This window comes from Nicotiana attenuata, unplaced genomic scaffold (assembly GCF_001879085.1).
Source record: "Nicotiana attenuata strain UT unplaced genomic scaffold, NIATTr2, whole genome shotgun sequence".
Taxonomy (NCBI): Eukaryota; Viridiplantae; Streptophyta; class Magnoliopsida; order Solanales; family Solanaceae; genus Nicotiana; species Nicotiana attenuata.
Genome location: NW_017674130.1, coordinates 29314 through 51972, shown reverse-complemented (window position 1 = coordinate 51972; position 22659 = coordinate 29314). Strand labels below are relative to the sequence as shown.

Below are 22659 nucleotides of genomic sequence, written 5' to 3'. Positions count from 1 at the left end.
AACAAGTATCTACCGTGAAGGGGTGTGCATTCGATTTATCGATTCGATTTTGACCCTTATCGATAATTACTTATCGATTATCGATTTGTACATATGCTTATCGTTATCGTTTCAATAAGGTTTCGATTTTTTCGATTTCGATTTCGATATCGATACGACAAATAATCGATTCGATTTATCGATAAACCGATTCGAATGCACACTCCTAATGCGTTCATGCAGGATTCGAGAAAGAGTCGCACCCCAAGGGTATGTATACAGTCTACCATAATGCAAGCATTAGTGACTACTTCAGTAGACAACCTGCTATATCAGGTTAAAATACATCGATAATGCAAGAAGTCTTATTATCGTCCAATCAGTTGTAAACATGTGTCTGATTGATTGATTATACTACAGGTACATTCATCACTCACTAGCTTTTCTGATCTTCTTTTCATTATAAAAAGAGAAGAAGATTAATGCAATTAGTTGTCAGCACAAAATAACATTTTTGACCCACAAAAAATTTATGCTTGTGTAAACCTTCAACTTGCTGCTCTTAAACTCTTCTAAACTGCTAATGTATCTTTCAACTCATTTTTCAGCTTATTGTCTTTTCATGCTTTACAAGTTGTATTCACAACCCCCTCCCCCCCCCCCTCCCCCGGGCACTGTAGAAAGGTGATACAATGGAAATGTTAGTGTTAGAATTTTGAGGGATGTGATCAGGAGGTCACGGGTTCGAGCTGTAGAAACAACTTCTGGCATAAATGTGGGGTAAGAGTGCGTACAATAGACCCTTGCGGTGCCCCCCTTCCCACCCCTCCTTTTGCCGGATTTTGTGCATAGTGGAAGCTTAGTGCACCGGGCTTCCCCACTACCATCAGCTTCTACACAAGAAGACGAGCCAGTAAGAAGATTGGGTGTTTTTCGTAGAGAACCATTTATTTTTACAGGTTCTCTATTTATTTGGTATACTAGTTGTATACGGGAGCTTTTTCCTTTGTTTACTGGAATCCTTTATTACTTGATCAAAAAAGACAGAGGGAAGTTGTCTCAATTCCCAAGTCTATTACACAACGCTTTCAAGAAAGGAATTGGCTAGCACACCTCATGACTGAAGCAATCTAACAAGAAAGGACAATTCTTCAAGCAAAGGCAGTATATCTCGTTCTCTTTAATTTTTTATGGTCCAACAATTAATGTTATTCTCCCTTCATAATATAATGTGGTTTCATTATGGCGTCATATGACTCAAACTGATTCTGACTTTAACCAGAAGCTGATGCAACATATCAGTACCGGATTCAATTAAACCTAGTACTTTTGATGCATAGCATAAATTTATGTATAAAAATTTACTAAAATTACAACAAATGGTAGATACAAACCCATAACTCTTAAAATACTGTGAATTCAATGCGAAAAACTTAAAAGGTTGAACCGCATAGAGTTTAAATCCTGGATCTATCTCTGACTTCAACAAGTAGAATTCGTGTATTTTTAGTGAATATGTTGGAATACTTGTATCTCTCTTTCACATACTTTCTCATTCACAACTATACCGGTTTTTTCATGCATCATCAGTCATCGCAGTGAAGAAAGACTCATGTTTAGGTTTAATAGTGGGGTATATTAGCACATAATTGGATTGATATGTGGCTTTCTATTTCTTACCTATTTACTTCTATTTGAACCGTTCAACGAGCGTTGTAACGATTCAAAGAAAAATCTCCTGACTCAGCACTAGTCAACTTGTAGGGTGTCACATACCCTACAGACAACAATCGCAACAGTCACCAGTCTAGACCCCTAACCTACAAAGTAGATTGATAGCCGAACCACTCCCAAGGTGAATAGTACTCTAGGGGCCGATCACCTGGCACCGACTGGCTGAGATTCCCGCGCAATAGGAGCGGACTGAGTCGGTATTCATCTACGAGAGGTGCACTCGTATGCCTTTCGAGGCTTCCCCCTTGTAAATCGTATATACTGTTGTTGACTATATTTCACTTGTAGCTTATATTTTGAATTTGTTTCCAATTTTATAGGAGTTTGTTGTTTAGCTCCTCGATTTATGATTTGTTCCACTATACGAGGAGTACTATCTCAGTAACTCTGTTATGGGTTTGTGTATGCATTCACTTCAAAGTCATTCAGTAAAATCATCTTTTCTTTCATCTTTCTTATTCATTACTATATAGTATTAGAGCAGTCTCCTTGACTCTCAGGAGCTTCTTTTTTGATCGTCTGACTACCACCACAGGCCCACAGGCTCACACTTAAAATGACCCCTAATGTAACAAATGTTGATTCTATTAGTAGCAACTAGTGTTATTGTTCAGATCAACCCGGTGTCGAAACTGCCAATAAAGCTTGTTGGCAGCAATAACTTTGCGACATGGAAAGCCCAGATTTTCATGCTCATGCGTGGGTACAGTCTGTTCGGTCTGTTATAGGCTTGTGTATGTATTCACTTAAGTCATTCAATAAAATCGTCTTTTCTTTCATCTTGCTTATTCATTATATGGTATTAGAGCAGTCTCTTTGACTTTCACGAGCTTCTTTTTCGATCCTCTGACTACCACCACATGCTCACACTTAAAATGGCACCTAACGTAATAAATGTTGACTCCACTAGTAGCAACTAGTGTTATTGTTAAGTTTAAATCCGGTCTCGCAACTACCAATAAAGCTTGTTGGCAGCAATAACTTTGCGAGATGGAAAGCCCAGATTTTCATGCTCATGCGTGGGTACAATCTGTTCGGTCTGTTATAGGCTTGTGTATGTATTCACTTAAGTCTTCAATAAGATTGTCTTTTCTTTCATCTTGCTTATTCATTATATGGTATCAGAGCAGTCTCCTTAACTCTCATGAGCTTCTTTTTCAATCCTCTGACTACCACCACAGGCTCACACTTAAAATGGCCCCTAACATAATAAATGTTGACTCCACTAGTAGCAACTAGTGTTATTGTTTAGTTCAAATTCGGTGTCGCAACTGCCAATAAAGCTTGTTGGCAGCAATAACTTTGCGACATGGAAAGCCCAAATTTTCATGCTCATGCGTGGGTACAGTCTGTTCGGTCATCTTGATGGTTCTTCTCCCATTCCTTCGACAACTATCACGCAGAATGATAGGCAAGTGGAGAATCCAAACTACAATACTTGGTTCTGTCAAGATCAGTTGATCCAGAATGCCATAATGGCTTCTGCCGATCCAACAATAGCTGCAACTGCAGCTGCTGCCTCCACTGCTAAACTTGCTTGGGACTCCCTCCACATGCCAACAAGTCCCAAATGCGAGTCTTTAGCTTTCACGATCAACTCGCACGACTATTCAAGGACTCCCCCCATAATATCTCCATGAAGTATGCTCTCTCTACAACGAGCTTGGCATTATCGGTGCTTCAATCTCCAATGATGAGTTAATTGTGAAAATTCTGAGTGGTCTAGGGCCAGATTTTGTGATATTTCCACTGCAATCCGAGCAAGAAATTCCATCATCTCTTACAAGGTGTTGTATGCCAAACTGATTGATCATAAGCTCTTTCTCAAACATGAGTAATTGAATAAGGAAGCCACACCAATTACTGATGCTATGGTAACTCATAACAGATCCACCAATTCTAATAACCGCAGTGCTCGTCGACTAAACAACAACTCACAACAGCGTTACATAATCGTACTAATGCTCCTGCTCAAGGACGTCACACCGATAACCCTGCTTGCTATCAGTTGTGCAACAGATAAGGTCATACTGCAACTGTTTGCAGGTCACAATCTTATAATCATTTAGAGGCAAATTTTCTTTCAGGTACACAAGCTGCGCCCAACCAATGGATTGTTGACTTCGATGCTACTCATCATGTCACTACAGAGCCTACTAATCTTGAAGAATATAATGGTTCGGAAGGCATAGCTATTGGTAATGGTAAAAGAATTCCAATTACTCATCTTCATTCTAATGAATTAATTGCATCAAATAATGCTTTTAAACTAACTGACACTTTGTGTGTACCTGCTATCAAATATTTGTTTTTTTATCAAAATTTTGTCAAGATACTTTGACCTCAATTGAATTTTTCTCATTTTCTTTGCGAAGGACTTGAAATCGCGGACTTTGCTAACATACGAGGAGTAGAAAAGTAACTAGCTAACCCAACGGCGGCCCGACGAATTTTGTGGCCTAAAGCCAAACTTTATGAGGAGCCTTAACTTGTTTATTTATTTATTTATTATTATTATTATTATTATTATTATTATTATTTATTTGAAGTCTATTTTTTTAGCTTTTTATCTAAAATCACAAGGTAGGGTAACGTATGCATACACACTACCCTCTTCAGACCCCACGGTGTGGGATAATACCGGGTGTATTGTTGTTGTTGTTGTTGTTGTTGTACTTTTTTTAGCTTTTCTTAGATGCAAAGTTATTAATAATTTTCTTATAATCAATAACTCCTAATAAGTTTTCACAATTGACAATATAGCTAATCTATTTAACCTTTCTTCTGAGTTGTGACGTTGTTGTTCTTAGGTAAGATTTTATCAATTTTAATTTTGAAAACTTCTTTTTGCTAAAGCAACGGTAATATGAGTTATGAACATTATTCCACAAGCAATTTAGGCATTTGAAAAAAATTAAATCTTTTTATTTGATTAAGTGTATCAATTAAACTGTTATCTTCTAAATGTACTATTTTCCTTAATACTTTTAATTCAGAAAATAAATCTAAACCATCAATATCGAATTGATTATTATGCTTTAAGGAACATTCAAGATTAAGACAATATTTTTTAAAATTTCCAACCTCTAGTTCTTAGTTTTTCCTGATAGAAAACCAAAAATATTTCCATATGCTTTGAATTGTTCAAATCTATTTTGAAGTGAAAAATAACCTTGTCTATTAAGTATAAAACTAATCAACTCTAAAGGACTCTTCGAGATTTTGAGATTTCATTATCAACATTCGCATCAAATTGTTACTTTCTATATACCACACGTTTCTTACGAAATTCAGGTTTGAAGTGCAATTTCCTTGGTAGAAATCATATCAATTGCAAATCCTTCTTATCTATATTTGTTAAAGAAAGAAATCAAGCGTTTTCACTTTACAGAACTCTTTTTTAAACTTATACATAGTCTATTAGGTGTAACAAAAAATGGGACCCTCACAAATATAGGGCTTAAAGCGATTGTTTTACTTGCTTTATGGAAGGGCCGCCCCTGAGCTAACCACACCATAATAGCAACATGAAAAGTCGTGTGAAGCTCACCAACACAAGATTAAACGTACTATTCGTTGGGAGAAACATGGTGCAACCGTGCAAGCACATCCCATATAAACAATGTTTAACACAACATCAAGTTCAATGTATCATCATCACAAAGAAGCTGCAGACAAAATACACATTGCTGGAAAATGAACGGAGCATTTTGTAACTATTAATTAGATGTGCCCCACCAAATCATGACATCTCCATAGGCATATATAATCCCCAACCCCCCAACCCCCCCAAAAAAAAGGAAAAAAAAACACAGAAAAGAGTTAAAAAAAACCTCCACAGTAAGAACTGTGATCTCTTCCTATCTAAAGCCTTATAGGCAGAATTTTTTCAACCAATTTTATTGTTAGGAAATTCACTAGACTAGAGTACTATATAGAGGAGAAACTAGCTAGTTTTTAAGTAGTTCCAAAAATTCCAATATTTATTTACCAAGAACTACACCCTAAGATATAGGGAATTTCTAATGACTCCACAATTAGTGGAATTCCAGAAAATTATGCTTTTGGTTTCTGAAGATAGATGACAAGACATCACGTGAACATTATCCTAAACTAACAGCCTACTCTAAATTATATACAATGAAGGTACCAGAGGGGAGCCTGGCGCAATGGTAAAAATTGTCGTTGTGTGACCAAGAATTCACTGGTTCAAGCTAAAATAATTTCTTGCATAAATGCAAAGTAAGACTACGTACATAATACCCATCGGTCCTTCTGTGAGCCCAATGCATAGCAAAAACTTAGTACATCGAGTTTTATTTTTATACGCTGAAAAAGATCTCCAAATTGAGTTGTCGATGGGACAAATCTGCTAGAAGGTTCCCGCATTGCTAAGTACAAACACGATAGGAATGGTACCTCCATTCTACTAGACGAGTACACAAGCGACATATCAACACCTACATTTTCAACAAGTCCAAGGCGAGAAACCGAGGAAACCTATTGATTGTTCGCGAAGTAGACAATTTAAATTTAACAACTCTCCTTGAAGGGGAGCGTGAAACAACGGTAAAACTGTCTCAGTATAATCTACAGATCACGGGTTCGAACTGTAGAATCAACCATTAATATTTGGGGTGCAATCATTCCCCGGACCCTGAGTGAACACGGAATTCCCCTGAGTTAAGGAGATTCCCCTTTTTCACATGTGAAGTCTGCAAACAACATACATCAGCAAAAATAAATGTACATTCAATTCCAAATTCAACAATTTATCAATTGAATGCACAAACGGTAATGTCAACTTCATGTCAATTTGATCTAAGCTAGCGTTTGGCCATAGATCCCAAATTTATTTTGAAAAATCTAATTTGGGCGAAATTTGGTTTGAAAATGAAAATGTGTTTGGACCTATGTTTTTAAAACATATTTTCCAACTTTATTTTGGAAAAACATATATATAATTCCCAAGTTTTGGGATTTTGGCCCAAAATTTTGGAAAAACATGGCTTAATAGCTGATTTTGGGATTTGAGATTTGACTAAAATGTGGGCAAAATTTATGACCCAACATGAGTTTTGAAAATAAATCCCAAATTTGTTTTGGCAAAACTCATGGCGCCTAAAGATAAAAGCCCACATCTTTATTTTATTCTTGTAGCTCTAATTTTCATTCACACAAGCAGAGCATATTCCATCTGAGTTCAGACACAAAAGAAACAGAGTGACGCTAGTATATGAATTCCAACGCCCGACATCAACTAATACTTGGAAACAAAAAATAATACACTAACAAAAAGTAATATGTATATATGTGCATTATATACCATACAATATAACAATTTTGTATTTTGCCCTATTAAAAAATTTATCCGAATGAGTATTCACTGTTTTTTAATCCAAAAATCCTACAGTCGTAGGGTTTACAAAGGGGCTTTCCAACAGAGGCAAGAAGAAGAACTAATCCATCCCACCTGGATTAAAGTAAGTATATCCACTGATATTCCCACTTCACGCTTTTTTTATAATTCAGAGTTTAACTTGCCAAATTTTTACATACTTCATAAAGGAAATTACCACAGCAAAGTTTAAAACTAAGAATTTGGGGTGGGTTGGGAGGCCCGCACAAGTGAGTTCTGCGAAGTAGGCAGCGTCAACACTTGGCCAGCCTATAACCCCTCCATAAATTCTTGCGCCACAAAAATGTTTGACGAGCGCTGCGGCCGGCTCTCACCGTCCGCTTTGTTTTCCTTACTCATTAGTTTAAGGCAAGTTCTTTCGACGCTGCCTCTCGGCCTCTTATACTACTGACATATTTGGTGATGATGTCCTGCTCCTCGATGTGGGACTTAGAATTCTTTGGAGAATCTTTTCTAGCCTTTTTCGTTTTCTTTTAGCAGACCCAAAAAAAAGATCCCAATTCCATCGACTAATCACCTAAGAAAAGAACAAAAATCCATGGACTAATCACCTAGATGACTAGATCTCACCATTACATCCAATTACCCATCATCACCAAGGATAGAAGTCAATTTCCTCAACATTTTAACCAATAAATTGTTGAACCAGATAAATAAAATAATTATTATGAGGAGTTTTATGATGAAATATATAAAATGGATTACTACTTTAAAAAGTTAGGAAAAACTTTGTAACTTGGGCGATAAATCTACTCACCACTCGTTAGTCCGCTATGAATTGATCCAATACAACTTATCTGAGATTAGTTTCTCTAACAATCAGACTAATAGTCTGTTTGGCCAAGCTTCTAAAATCTGGTTATTTTAAGAAGTGATTTTTCCAAAAGTGCTTCTCAAAAAAGTACTTTTGTTGAGAATCAGTTTGTGTTTGGCTAATTAATTTGTAAAGCACTTTTGAGCAATAATTAGTGTTTGGCCAAGCTTTTGAAAACTGCTTCTAAGTGTTTTTCTCAAAAGTGCTTCTCAGAAAAATGCTTTTGGAGAGAACCTACATTTTTCTGCTTCTCAAAAACTGCTTCTGCTTCTCCTCAAAAGTACTTTTTTCCCCTCTAAAAGCTTGGCCAAACACCCCAATTTCTGGCCAAAAGTGTTTTCGGCCAAAAAAAGCACTTTTGGCCCAAAAAAAAAGCTTGGCCAAACAGGCTATAAGCTTGGATATATATTTTGTGCTGAGTTTGGAGTACAAGCATCAAAGAATCTAATTTTCGATATGAAATTGGACATTGATTTATTACAACTATGCAAAATTACACAAAAAGTCACTATTTTCATTAATATAAAATATTTGAAGAAGTTGTAGGCAAAGGAATTGGCTATTTGATTCCGTACTACAAATAAGTACTAGTATTATCATATGAAAATGGCACTAAGGGAACATTTGTTTAACTGATTAGTTTTACAGGGAACTTCACTTAGCTAGTAGTTGTCAATAATGCTTTCTTGTATTTCCACTATGAGGTACAAAATTTGCACTGTCATCTTATTACAAACTTGGGGAAGAATGCATTTCCGCCGGAAAAAAGATACAGAATACACTTTACATATGATGAATAGCTTTGTCTGTTCAAATAGAAGGCTAGTTACAATGAATCAATCAAAAAAGAGTCCAAATAATCAAACACATTACATGACATACACACTGATACATTTTGTAAGCAGCCTTTTATCATGGCTTTTTTGACAACAGTGGTTCTAGTTGAGGGTCAGCGCCTTTGGTAAGAAAGGATTCCTGGAAACCTGATTCGAGTTCAGGTTGAGAAAATTCATCTTTCCTTTGATTTAGTAGCCTCTGGAACAAGCTTGGTTTGTTTTCTGTCAAAAATTCTTGTGCCTTGGGAAATTCATTTAACCTCTGAACATGTTGAAGACAAACTTGAACAGCATCGTGGACTCGGACAAAGTACCACTCCTTGCCAATCAGATCAATCACACCAGCTCTAGCTAGGGTCAGAAGCACTTCGCGGTTGGGATTGGAAATGGCTAACTGCAATATTACACATATTATCACTGTGATAAGTTGCGAAAGATAAGATATTACTCTAGGATACAGAATTCGAGAAGCATGTTCGTGTAATCTGAACCAAAGAGAGACTCTCAACCTGAATGTCTCGTGATTTATATTCCTGGTGGAGCTCTTTCAGAGCTTGAACAGCACTGGAGTCTATATATGTAACAGCTGGAATAGATATGAGAACTGTGATTAGTATGAACAAACAAATGCTAGATATAGTCTAGTCAGATGCTTCTTCTATTCTTTTCCCTGGCGCAGCTGGGCCATCCTGGACTTGAACCAGAGACCTCGCCCGTGAAGTAAATCATCGCACCTACGGTCCAACCAATTGGGAGAGAATCAATAGATTCCTTTTCGGGAGCGATTCATCCTTCCCGAACGCAGCATACAACTCTCCGTTGTACTGCGTTCTCCAAGTGTGCTTGGTCCCCCCATTCGAAATTGGTCAGGTAAAGAAGGAGAATTCAAGATTCTAGAGTCTAGAGAAGAACAAACAAAAAGAGAAAAAAAAAGGAAAAGGACAAACCCTCAAAGCATTTTACTGTTCTTCAGTTTTCACATCAAATACCGGAATATATTAGACAATTAAAGACCAAAAATAGGAGCTTAAGCACTACTAAAGCATAGCGAAGGAAATAGCAATGGTAAATTTATCATAGTTTTGTCCTTCTGACACAGCCTACGCTAGAAAAATGAGCCAACTCATGGAGACTTACGGGCCATCTCAAGGATCACAAAATGAATTCTTGAAACTTCTGGTCCCCGACCTGTAGATTCATCCTTTTCAATTTCGTAATCCCGTAACCTGTGAAAGAAATAAAATACAGATCACAGGGACATGTGGGATATGATTTGCTGAAAGCCTTAACAGTTTAGTGAAAATGTTTCAGAAATATTGAATTCAAGGTAAAAACTTGCTCTCCTTTCAGAAAAATAAAGAAAAAGAAAAACATCATGTTGTCACCTGTCTTTGATGTAACTGGTGTTGGCAAAGTAAATAGGTGCATCAATTCGAACAATCACAATCCCATTATACGTATATGCTTCGGGGTACTGTTGAGTGTTCCGGTAAATAGTAGTACCAGGAAGGCGCCCCAAGACAGCTGAAAGAAACTCATGTCATCAAAAATTATATTATTTATAAAGCATTGACCAGAAACAAAAGAAATTGAAACTTAGCACCAGTGGTTTAAACATCATAAGTACTTGATTATCTTGTTAACTTGCCAGTAAAGAACTAGTGGAAAAAGAAATGCTTGTAAAACTGAGCGTCGCAGCAAAATGAAATATATGAAGGAATGAGAAAAACTACCAGATAAAACATTATATTGAGAACAGAAAATTTAGAGGACACCAGGAGGCACCAAAGAATAGCAATGCCAATATGAAGAAGTCAATGATGCAATTACAGGGTAGTGATATGAAAAAGCTCAAGAATCGTGATGGCAACAAGCAGATATTAGTTAAGTTTAAAAACTCCAAATAAAATTAATATGTCAAATTACATAATACGATCTGCTATGGCATCCGCAGATTTGATGTAAGTACATGGATATTAGACAATTGCAGTAACTCACCAATATGTGGATTTGCTGATTCATGGATAACAAAAGCAAGTGAGACACCAACCTGCAAATAAATGAGACCAAAAAATTGGCAAGCTGAGTTTAACCTTAAGATTATCAAATGCTATATTTTTCCAACACAAAGGTTATCGGCTAGTAGTTATTGACCTCTATTGCATATTGTCAAGTTCTTTTTCTGGGTAAGGAATTATAGCATGTGCAATGAAGGATGTTTTTTTGGTTCCATTATGCGATATAACCAAGGCATTGAAATCCAAGCATTTACTTCAAAATATTTCAATGATCAAGGAATTAAGCAATTCCTGCAAAATAGTTGTACTAAAGAACTCTATAAAATTATGTAACTAACATGCAGGCCAAGCTCATAGCAAAAGAACAGTTAACTGAAGAGGACAGATAGTTCTCAATTTCTAGTGTAGGAAAAAACTTCAATTCAACATCCAGAATAAAAATGTACAATATGTTCAGGTCTGGTTAGAGAGAAAAACTAACCCCAACAAGGACACCAATCTCTATGCCAAGCAACAAGGTTGTCATGCAAGTAATAGTCCACAACAGAAAATCTTTCTTGTCAACACGCCATAAAAATTTAGCCTCATCGTAATCCACCTGAAAGGAGGAAAAATAGAAACATGAATCTAACTTTGCAATCTAAGCATGAAACTTGCTTCAGTTAAAATTCATTCATCTACTTCCAATAAGATGCAGAGTTAATTGATCCTAAAACAGTCAGTACTGAAACCAGAATTTCATCGTCTGATGCTTCAAGTTGATAAATATCTTACAGAAATTTGTGCTTAGCGAAAATCGTTAAGAAATAAACAAGGAAGTTTACAGGAATCATCTAAAACAAATAGAGAAGTGATAACTAAGAGCTCATTCAAGGAATTACAAATGCAAACCATCAAATGATTCTTCTATCCAGCTTACTATGTTTTACTATATGACTCATATTTCCTGATCATACAGCAATTCTTCCCAGGGAAGATATGAATAGAGTGTCAGGAAAATCAAACAATGAACTGAAAATTCTCCTATAACATTTACTTAAAGAAGCCTTAGTGAAAAAGAAAAGGTAAAGATGCAGGATGTTCTTCCCTTGCTGGTCGGTGATTCGACACCAACCTTTCAAAGCACAGAATGTTAAAATACACACAGCAGGAAGCTATGCCATGATAAACCCAAAGGATGCATGATAGAGTAGTTGCTGGTGTATTTAGTTAAATTATGCTGATGTTGTTTAACTTCAACTAAAACTATATCTGTATATAGAAAAGTTACATTCAATAGAATGGCAACGTTAACAACATAAAATGAAACTAATTCCCTGGTAGAAGATGGCACACATACCAGTCCAATTACAGCAGATATCACAATCGCAGCCAAGGAACACTGCAACAGCAATACAAATGAATAAAAATCAAGAGCAGTGGAAGAGTTTAAAGTATCATAATTAAGACAGGAAATGGTCAAATGTTGACCACTAAAGTGCAAGCATGCAATAATAAGAAGATGTAGGAGCATGCAATAATGAAAAGTAGCCTAGTTGTAAAGACCCTCCGCCTCCAGCCATTAGGTTGCTGGTTCGATTCCCAATGGAGCAAAACGAGAAAGGGCCAACAATAGGCTCCCTGGTAGGGGGGTTTGAGCCTTGAGGGTGGAGTTTAACATGTCCAGAAAAAAAGAAAGAGATGTAATCATCTTGTCATAACGATAAATACATCTCATAGAACACATAACAAATTGAAGCCAAATTAGAGGATAAGAGACTGGAAACACAGCTCAAACAATGTGACAGTTGAAAGTAATCTAGTTACCGACAGTAGGGTGAAAACTTTACACCTTCAAACAATATCCTTTACCTGAGGTATGTATTCAAATACAGGAGTCAAGAATAATAGAGCACATGCCATTATAATTCCCATCACAAGTCCCGATAAGCCAGTTTTTGCTCCACTTTCATGATTTACAGCTGATCTAGAAAAAGAGCCTGCCAGCGCATTAGGAAAAGAGAAACTTTGTCAGAAACCAGCTGGGAAAAGTTGTGCAAAGATACAAATGTGGAATTGATCAAGCCACAATATTCCAAACTCACCAGTTGTAGGGTAAATTGAGAAGAATGAGCCACAAATGTTGGCCAAGCCAAGACCAAATAACTGTTACAATAACAGAACCATAAGAAGTTGTAGTACGAAATTTTCTGATTAGAGCAAGACATTTCTTGTGGTTATTATACCATGACAAATAAAAAGAGGAGAAGATATGAGTAACAAGTTAATGTTTATGATAACTTGTTCGAATCTCACAACAGAGCATAGTTAAATCGATAAATGAATGAATAGCAGTTCTTGCGAGATCATCAAAAGTCACACACCTCTTGGTTCGAATCCAACTCATATCCATTTTTTGCTGCCAGAGCCTTAGCAATCCCCACTGATTCCTATAAAGTTGGGAAACTGGTATCACCTATCACAAAAGGATTGTCTAACCAAAAGATGAAATTGAAAAGCATGCACAATTATAATGAATGATTAAATTCTTACTTACCAGGATAGCTACACCGGTAATAAGAACTGTAGTAGGGATCAAAGACTTTACATGGTCAAAATGCTTTGGTACAGAAAACTTTGGCAGCCCCTGAGGTATATCACCCACCTAAACCAAAGCATACACATCTTTATTGGAGTGATAACAGTTCTGTTAATTCAGATCATGCAGAGTAACAAATAGGAAAATGTTTTTAAAAAGAACAAGATTGTGCAACAATCTTTTCTGTGATGTAGGTTCAATATTTCAACCAAGATCCTATGAACACAGAGCCACTCATCCTTCCATTAGTCCATACCTCTCACCATACTCAACTTTTTATCTGATCTGATTTTTAATAGCACTGATGCATCAAAAGTGAAGATATCCTTTCCTCTTTATATCTTTTGACATCAAGGACGTTCAATGAGCAAGCTCCCCCCCCTCCCCCCCCCCCCCCAAAGGTCAATGCAGCAATAGCTCCCTAGAAAAAAACCATAGACGACCCCTTGAATTTCAATGAAATAATCAGTATAAGCATCAATCCTACTTTTCAGTCATATCTTTTGCTTTAGCGATGATAATACCCAATTAGGACAACATTTGTCGCTGACTAGAGCATTCTCAATTGTTCAGGAGTCGAGAATTTTTTAAAGTGAAATTGACAAACATATAAAAACAAGCATCAATGGATGTGTAGCATCTAAGGAAATGCTCTAATGGGATAAGTCAAAGTGGTTAACATCACGATTTTGGTCCTACTGACCCTGCAGGTCAGATATTAATATTAACTTTATGCAACTATCCTTTTCAGTCCATGTGAGGAAAAAAGTGGCAAATGTAAGTTTAATCCAACATTATTGTGCGCTAATCTTAGACTCAATTCCTGAAGTACAGGTTGAGCTTAATACATGTCGTTCTCACCAACGAAATTGAAGGTGGATGATAGATTTTCACAAAAGTTGTACCCAGAACAACAGCTGTGAGGGGACCAGCTGCACGCAGAAAACGGAAATGCTTCCTTGTTTTTCCCTGAAGAGAAAACAATTAAAGCACATGAACCTTCATATAACTGTTAAAATTAGTATATAATACACATGAATATCGGTAAACTCCTACCAAGTGCTTCATGGTCAGAAGAATAGCTAGCATCAGTGAGCCCATAACAAAAGGAGGCCACGAGAACTACAAAAGGAAATCAAGTTAGCCTTTGAAGAAAAAATATCTTGTAGCAATTAGACAAAAAATCATCTCTCTAACTTAAGAAAATGAATGGAAATCTTTTTTCCTTTTCCAAAATCTACTCCGGAAAAGGCAATAAGGAAGTTTTGTTGACTTAAAACTGCCTGGAAACAGTTTCAAAATCCCCAACAAAACGATTCCAATCCTTGACGACATTCAGCACTTATCCCTAACTAACTTATACGACCTTCATGTACTAATTCTTTTAATGAATGTCCTTTCCCTCTACATGATTGAGAAAAATGGCTCTCCAAGTTAATATTGTAGAAAATTGCCCCTTTATACAACCTGAAAACCTCTGACTAAAACTAAAAATCCTCCCCAACAGTACAACTTTGCAGAACAATCACGTCAAAGTTAAGTAGACAGGTACATCTGATATTGCAGAGAAAATTATAGTCGCTGCAAGTTCAGGCTAACAGTGAATAGCATGTCCGACACACGAAAGAAAGAAATCACATTTTCAATTTGCATATTTCAATGTAAATTACTACTAGCATTTAAGTTTCTCTTAGCATGCATAAAATGGAGTAACCTGCAAATGTTTAATTCTGGAAAGTACCTTATCTGATCCAGCAATTATACTTTTGACTAGAGGTATGATTTTGCTACTCCGTTCTATTTCATAGCCCAAGAAGTACTTTGCTTCAGACAAGGCAATGACAAAAGCAGAGGCGGTTGTAAAACCAGAAATCACAGAGTGGCTGATGAAACGTATGAGCCATCCAAGCCTATGGAGGAGTTGAAATAAGGAGTGAGACGTTTAACAAATTTAGTCAGAAAGATAATGAAGATGCAGAATTTTCAATCAGTTGGAAAGAGAACCGATCAAGGATACAGAACTCGTACCCAAAGGAAACATCAAAAGGCCCATTATTAGCAATCATGATCAACTCTTTAGATGCTCAAGTTTCCAAGTCTTGCACGAACTGCGTTATTTGCATTATACTCCTCTTAGGAAGAAGTAGGTCTAGGTCAATGTTAAGCATGGTCTTTTTTCTTCTTTTTTTTTTTTGATAAGTAATCAAAAAAATTTATAAATGCTTGCACTAAGCCAGTGCGACAAAAATATAACTACAAATTGTGACATTCCCCTATTGTGTCTAAAATTGCTTAGCGTGATCTATTTTTACAATCCCCTTTGTTATGAATGGTTTCAGTCAGTTGAACAGGAACATGGTGAAAAAATTATCCTAGAAGCTCTGATTTTCTTTGTGCGTGTTAAGAGATGATAGACATGGAATCTGCTTATTTCTCACAGTGACTACAAGAAATTATGACAACCTAGAAAATTCAAATTTTAACAAAGTAAGAAAGAACCAAAGCTTAAAGCAGAAATACCTTAAGAGTGCCATTGTGCATTCAAAGATGCCAACCATAAGTGCTAACAATATAGCAAGCTCCGTGTATAACTTGTCTGACGGATCAACTATGCTGCTCAAGACATTTGACACTAGAAGAGACGTCAATGCAACTGGACCAATTGCAAGCTGACGAGATGACCCAAATATGGTGTAGATAAATATAGGGATGAAACCAGAATCTGTTTAGCAAAGTCAGATTAAGAAAAGATACAATTTTGAAGATAACCAAGTAAACAGAAGATAAAGATTTTGTAACTTATTAATAATCAAATGAACATAGCTAGGAAAGATAGGTTCATAAACAACTAGACATTTGAAAAAAATCTGAAAAGGTCATGGAAATTAGTTTATCCAAGTAGAATTTTCTTTCAGATATGGATGCTAAATTAAGAAAGAAAGAAAATGGTGCTTCAAAGAGGAGGAAAATTTTGCCTTCTTATTTCAAAACAAGGAAAATAACCTAAGAACCTAATTCAGAGCTCCATACTTGAATCGAGAATTATTTCGATATCAGCATCAGTATTCAAAGGTCGTTTTGCTAAATTAGAGAAAAATATCGAGAACCGTATCTGCTTCACTTTATCAAAATTAACAAAAGAAACACAAAGAAGTAAATAAGTTCCAACGATGTACTTACAAAGTCCATATATGGGTTGAAGCCCAGCCAGCTTTGCATACGACATCGACTGTTCACGCAACAGAATCAGTTAAAATGAAAATGCATACTACAATTTATTCATTCTCATTGAAAGACCAAAAGTGCCTCCAAAAAGGTACACTTGACAAGCAGTCTAGCATAAGAAGATAGCTCATATAATGCTTAAGACTAAAGGTGAGGACATTTGGTTTACCCCATTATTGTTTTGATATTAGCAATTAGTCTAAAGGTTCCAGCGTTTACATACTCATTCCTAATCAAAAACAACTTAAGAAGACAAGTGAGCCCGACTATAACGTCATCGATTATAACTTTTTTTTGGAGGGTCCAAGCATCAATTATAACTACTTTGAGCCTGTACTGCAGATCATAAGAGTAAAAAGAGGACCCGGAGCTGCATATAATCTTAACTTGTGACATTGGTATTGTGAAATTGGTAGAATACATTTAAGAAACGCAGAGACAAAATGGAATGAACTGACACTGATTGAATAATGCACATGAAAAGCAGAGATATGCCAGTAAGTTCATAACTAGAGGCAGATCCAGAATTTAAATGCAGTGAATGCATTACTTAATATGTATATTTAAAGAAGTCCTTAAATTATATATATATATATATATACACACACACATACTCTGAACCCGATGCAGTACATGCACCCACAGTTTATAAGCTGGATTAGCCTACGTTTATAGCAAGAAAAACTCTCTCTGTCCCATTTTATATGATACAATTATTAAGTAAACCGCCTTTCTTTTTTAATAAACAATTTTTCAAACATATTTTTTAATATATTGAGTTATTACCTATTGTGTCTCATAATAGTACTTTTTACCTAGTTTACAAATCTGTACACTTTATTTTGAAAAACATGAAAACCTAGACCCTTGTCCCCTGAACACATAAAATTGGACAGAGAGAGTGATTAACTAGGCACCACCAACCTATGAATTCTATAACAATGACTAGGATGAATTTACAGTATTATCAACTTAGCTCAGCAATGGTTACAGTAACAGAGATGACAATTCTGTAAGGGATTTTTATATAGTGACATGAAATTTTTACACCATTAGTGTAATTTAACCAGTTACAGCAGATTACTTACCATTTATTCTAGGTTACATCAATGTTATTAAATAGAGTTACCATCAATTACCTTTAAGTAACCTGATTGTGTAAATATTTTTTGAATCTTCAATACAATAAACCTAAGCTCTTCTGTAAGATTCAATTCATAATTTAGCTCAATTCAACAATGTTTTACACCATCATGTAATTTAACCAAAGGGAAGCCTTGGAGCAACGGTAACGTTGTCTCCGTGTGACCTATAGTTCACGGGTTCGATCCGTGAAAGCAGTCATCGATGCTTGCTTTAGGGTAGGTTGTCCACATCAGCTTTAGGGTAGGTTGTCCACATCACACCCCTTGGGCGCGACCCCTCCCTTACCCTGTGTGAAGGCTGGATGCGAGCTGCCCTTTTTCTCTTTCTTTTTTCTCCATGTCATTTAACTCACAGTTTATTCTAGCTTACATTTTAAGAACCTTGATCGTGTAAAAATAGTATATATGCTATCAGTGCATTAAACATAAATTCTTCTGTAAAATTCAATTCATAATTTGACCTGTAATGAAAAAAATTATAGTACCTGAGGAACGAGCATGATGCCTACGGTGATACCAGCCATGAGATCAGGTTGCAAGTACTCATTCACTTTATAAGTTCGCATCCAACGGGAACAAGGAAAGAAGAAGTCAATCCACTCAATCCACGTCATCCTTTTCACCCTCGCCTTCCATTTCGATACAACAGACGGCGAAGAAGAAGACGACGTCGTCGTAGTTGACGGATGTTCCAGCGGGATGATTTTCACCGAGCGGTGACTACCGGCCGACATAGAAGTAGGAGAAGAAGAAGAAGAAGCAAAATTATCTGCGGAAGTAGCTATAGCCGTGAGGTTTTGGGAGCTAGGAGAGGCGTAGGTTCTGTCCATGGCGGTTGGTTAAGGGAGCATAAATTGGAATGCGATCTCGGCGGCGAACGGCGGCGAAAAGAAGAAAATGTTAGTGGAGTCAGGCGGAAGGTGGCCCCCACCGGGGAGTGTCAGAGCACCTGTGGCTGTGTGAGGAAGAAGAAATGGTGATTGGCGGAAAATATTAGTATAACTGTAAATGCCACATGAGAAATGAGGAGAGGGCCACCACTGCCTTATAAAGACTTAAAAAGATGACACAAATCTGAATCCTTATAGGAATCTCATTCCCCCTATTTTACTCTTGTTTTTTCCCTTTGTTTTGCCTGTCTTTTAAGTAACTATTTATTTTAGTTACTATGCACATTTACTTGCACTTGATTGAATTTAATTTTGGAATTAAATTTTAGATTAGTTTATTATATATTTGGTTGGGACAAAATTACAATATAATTAATCCCAGGATTATAATATTTTTTTATTTTTATGAGAGAGTGGAATAATTAATCCTAAGATAATTAATTCCGGGATAACTTCTTTCTAACCAAACGACTCCTAGGGGTAGAGATCTCTGTCTTTAACTAGAGATGTCGGATTTAAGTTTTAAGAATAAAAAAATCTTGATGGGAGTGCTTTCTTCCCTTAATAGGCTTTACATGATGCAAATATGAATTAATTGAAAGTTCAATACGAGTATTGGGCAGTTGCGGAAGAAAAAGTTGAATATTTCACTTTGAAAGTCAGAACATTTGTACAAAATACACCAGTATTATCAATTAAGAAATAGTATGTACAACGATTATGTAATATTAATTTGGAGCAAACTCCATATGTATTTTGGTCGGTCGAAACTAATTACATCTGGTAGCCAAAAAGTGTATATAATATACGTATATACATAAAATATATATTTTGTGGGCTATTATTTACATATATATATTTTTTCTAAAAAAAATTATCTTTGCAAGGCTCATTCCAGTATTTTATTTTGATTAAAATTGTTACCAGTTTTGAACTGATTATTCGATATTTGGGGAAGATCCACAAAAGAACTTACTTTATTTCCTTTTTTGAAACATGTTTCATGATGTAAACTTCTTATTAAAATGATAAAATCAAACACATAGAGACAAGATGCTTGGTTAAGCTGTATTTTTATGTAAACTCTTACATCATTCAAAGACAATATCATAGGAATTAGGATACACTTTATAATTAAAGGTACTAAAGCTTATCATTTCAGCATCTTATTCTTTTGCAATTAGTGGTGCAAAAGCATTCTTGATTTCTTTAATTGGACTCAACTTACTCTTGGTATGTCTTTGTAAAAGTTAAAATGAGTTACAACTATATAGAGGGTAATCATACTTTATTATCTTTGTCTCGAGTCTTAACAAACAACAATAAAAACAACATGTTCAGGGTAATTTTATATGTACGCAAATCTTGTCCTTATCCCTATGAAGATGCAGAAATTGTTTCAAATAAAAAATATTGGTAAACGTTATTTATTTCGAATACTTAAAATAGTAGAGTTTCAATTTATACATCCAAAAAATGTATTTTAAATGTATATAGAGATTATATAAATTACAATCACAAAAAAAAAAAAAAAAAGTAACCTGTTACTTGGTGAAGATGAGTTATATCTAACTCGTAATTGAAAGTTCAAATTTACTCCTGTTTATGCCATTTTAAAAGACACTATTATTATGTGGAGGTCAAGCAGTTGTTTCTTTGATTATATCTTTTAATTTTGTTTATAGTAGTTCTGAATTATAAAATATTTATTGATAATACATTTATGTAATTGCTTTTAATACTTAAATTTGATTTCAAAAACTGTAGATCAATATCTGAGTTCACACAAAGTTCAATAAGTCGAACTTTATCAATTCTGAGAGAGAGAGAGAGAGGTGGAGTGGAGTAATTTATTCCAAAGCCAGGCAATAAAACCCCATAGAGGTCATTATCAATGTTTTACATGTTAAATATTATTATGTATTTATTAATTAATGTGATATAAACTTCCGATTGTTACTCTACCCATCCTAATTTATGTGGCAGAGTTCGAATTTCGAGAGTCCAACGACTTTTTTTTTACCAAAATTTTTTTATATGCTTTTTAGATATTTTAAATTGTTAATTAATTTAACTTATAATACTTTTTACGTAGTTTTCAAATATATAAAATTTACTTAAAAAAAAAATTATACACAAATTTACCATCAAAATTAAGAAATTTGATTCTTGAAATCCATCTCTGCCACATAAAGTAGGACAGACGGAGTAATAAATTAGGTTTGTCAGAGTAGTGCATGATTGAGCAAAAACGTATCTAGACGCTTATTAGGGAGTGTTCATTCCTACTTATAAATACACTCTAAAAGGCGACAAAATTCATGTTTCTGCGGGGAGGGGGGGAGGGGGGTTAAGGGGGGAGGGGGGTAAGGGGGCGGGGGTTGGAGACGTGCACGAAATTATCAGTTGCACGTTTAGCCGAATTAGATTAAAAGTTGACCATTTCTATAATCAGAAAGCTACGTTTTAAATTTTTTATAACTTGACAAAAAATATTTAGCAAAGCTGGAAAAAACATATTGATTTTTTTTTTTCAAGCGTAGATTGAATTGACTTCAGCTAATTTAAGTAAACGAGTACCAATATTGCTATATTTGATAAATACATAGATATGGTATACTTTTCTTCTCTGCCTCTTCCATTTTGAGGCTCTTCTATTCTAATAAGAGCCAATACAATTTCAGAAAGGTTTGAAAGTTTTCCTGGATACATTTTTATACTTCAAAGAAATTGTTCAACAGTGGAAAAAGCAAAAGAAATTGTTCAAGAGGAAATGTTCTTGCAATTTTTTTTTCTTCTGGCGACTGCTTTAAAAAAGAATTTAGAAACATTCAAAAGACTTTTTAAGAACGACAACAAACCAGAAATGTTCCTTTTTATTTGCAAGGAAAATTCTCCAAAAAAGCTTATCTAAATCTAATTTATTTTGACCGTCGAAGTTTAAATATGTCTTGTGTGCCTTTCTGATACTCTCAGAGATTTGGGTTAATATTTGGTTTTGATAAGCTTACACTACTAGAAATACGCAAAATTTCCGACCAACGTTGTTCGGTAAAAAATAGCGACCAAAAACCATCTAGCTTGGATGGAAACTGGGAAAAAAAAATAATTACATTTATTTTAAAAAAATATCGACCAAAGTTGGTCGGTGAATTGGTCAACAAGTTGACCGAGCTGGTCAGACTTGCTAAGTCAAAGAAATTTTCACATTACCGACCAACTTTGGTCGGTAATGTGAACCCAATTTTTTAAATTTTAATAGTTATATTATTATTTAAAATATTTTATAAAATTTAAAGAATTTATATTTAAAATTACCGACTAACGTTGGCCGGTTAATGCAGGAGAAGCATTTACCGACCAACTTTGGTTGTTATATTTTAATTTCTGAAAAATAACCGACCAAAGTTGGTCGGTTATTAGGTCAACATTGGTCAAAATTATGAAACGCTTTTATATTTACTATCTAAATAATATAAATGTAATCCGTTAACACTTTTGTAATACAAATAACTAATACACTAACATATACTATAACATGCTATATATGTAGTTAAAGTAGTACAACGAAGCGTATGTTTTATATATATATATATAGGTATAGCCGTATATATATAAGAACACGAAGCGCTAGGGACACATGGTCGGGTTCTTTTAGGGATAGATCACTTGTGAAGATCCTAATTAGTATATATAATTAATCATCAAATGTATCTATTTGTAAATTGATTCATCGACTTATAACTTATTTAGGTGCATCGATGAATATTAAAAACAAAACGTTTTGACCTATATCGATTAATATAAAAAATAAAACGTCTCGACCTAAAATAGAATAATATTATATTGGTTTATCAATTGATAAACTATTCCTACGTAGTTATGTATAAGATTGATCAATTACAATATTTTGTGTGTGTGTGTGTGAAATTACTCATATACTTAAATATAACTTAGAAAATTTACTTAGATAGATGCTATTATAATCTATTAAAAGTAATTACCTAGTTAATATAATTTT

The 22659-nt window shown here is 35.2% G+C and overlaps 1 protein-coding gene across 1 annotated transcript; it reads right to left on the bottom strand.

Annotated features, from left to right (window-relative positions):
* Positions 1-8612: 8612 nt before the first annotated feature.
* LOC109218054 (sulfate transporter 4.1, chloroplastic-like) lies at positions 8613-18826 on the bottom strand. The gene is made up of 17 exons (XM_019382371.1): positions 18234-18826; positions 16559-16607; positions 15899-16100; positions 15120-15288; positions 14435-14500; positions 14240-14347; positions 13337-13444; positions 13164-13229; positions 12885-12945; positions 12652-12779; positions 12140-12181; positions 11282-11398; positions 10781-10832; positions 10168-10306; positions 9920-10008; positions 9292-9368; positions 8613-9176 (listed from the first exon to the last, which is right to left on the bottom strand). The coding sequence occupies exons 1-17, from the start codon at positions 18576-18578 to the stop codon at positions 8859-8861; spliced, it is 2136 nt and encodes a 711-aa protein (XP_019237916.1). The 5' UTR covers positions 18579-18826; the 3' UTR covers positions 8613-8858.
* Between the last annotated feature and the right edge of the window lie 3833 nt (positions 18827-22659).

Bases quoted from the DNA above. Each gene is read 5' to 3' on its own strand.
- LOC109218054 (XM_019382371.1), bottom strand. From the start codon at position 18,578: ATGGACAGAACCTACGCCTCTCCTAGCTCCCAAAACCTCACGGCTATA. The intron at 16,608-18,233 runs GTACTATAATTT...TTGCGTGAACAG, and splicing joins GCATCATGCTCGTTCCTCAG to TCGATGTCGTATGCAAAGCT. The intron at 16,101-16,558 runs GTAAGTACATCG...TTTGCTAAACAG, and splicing joins TCAACCCATATATGGACTTT to ATTCTGGTTTCATCCCTATA.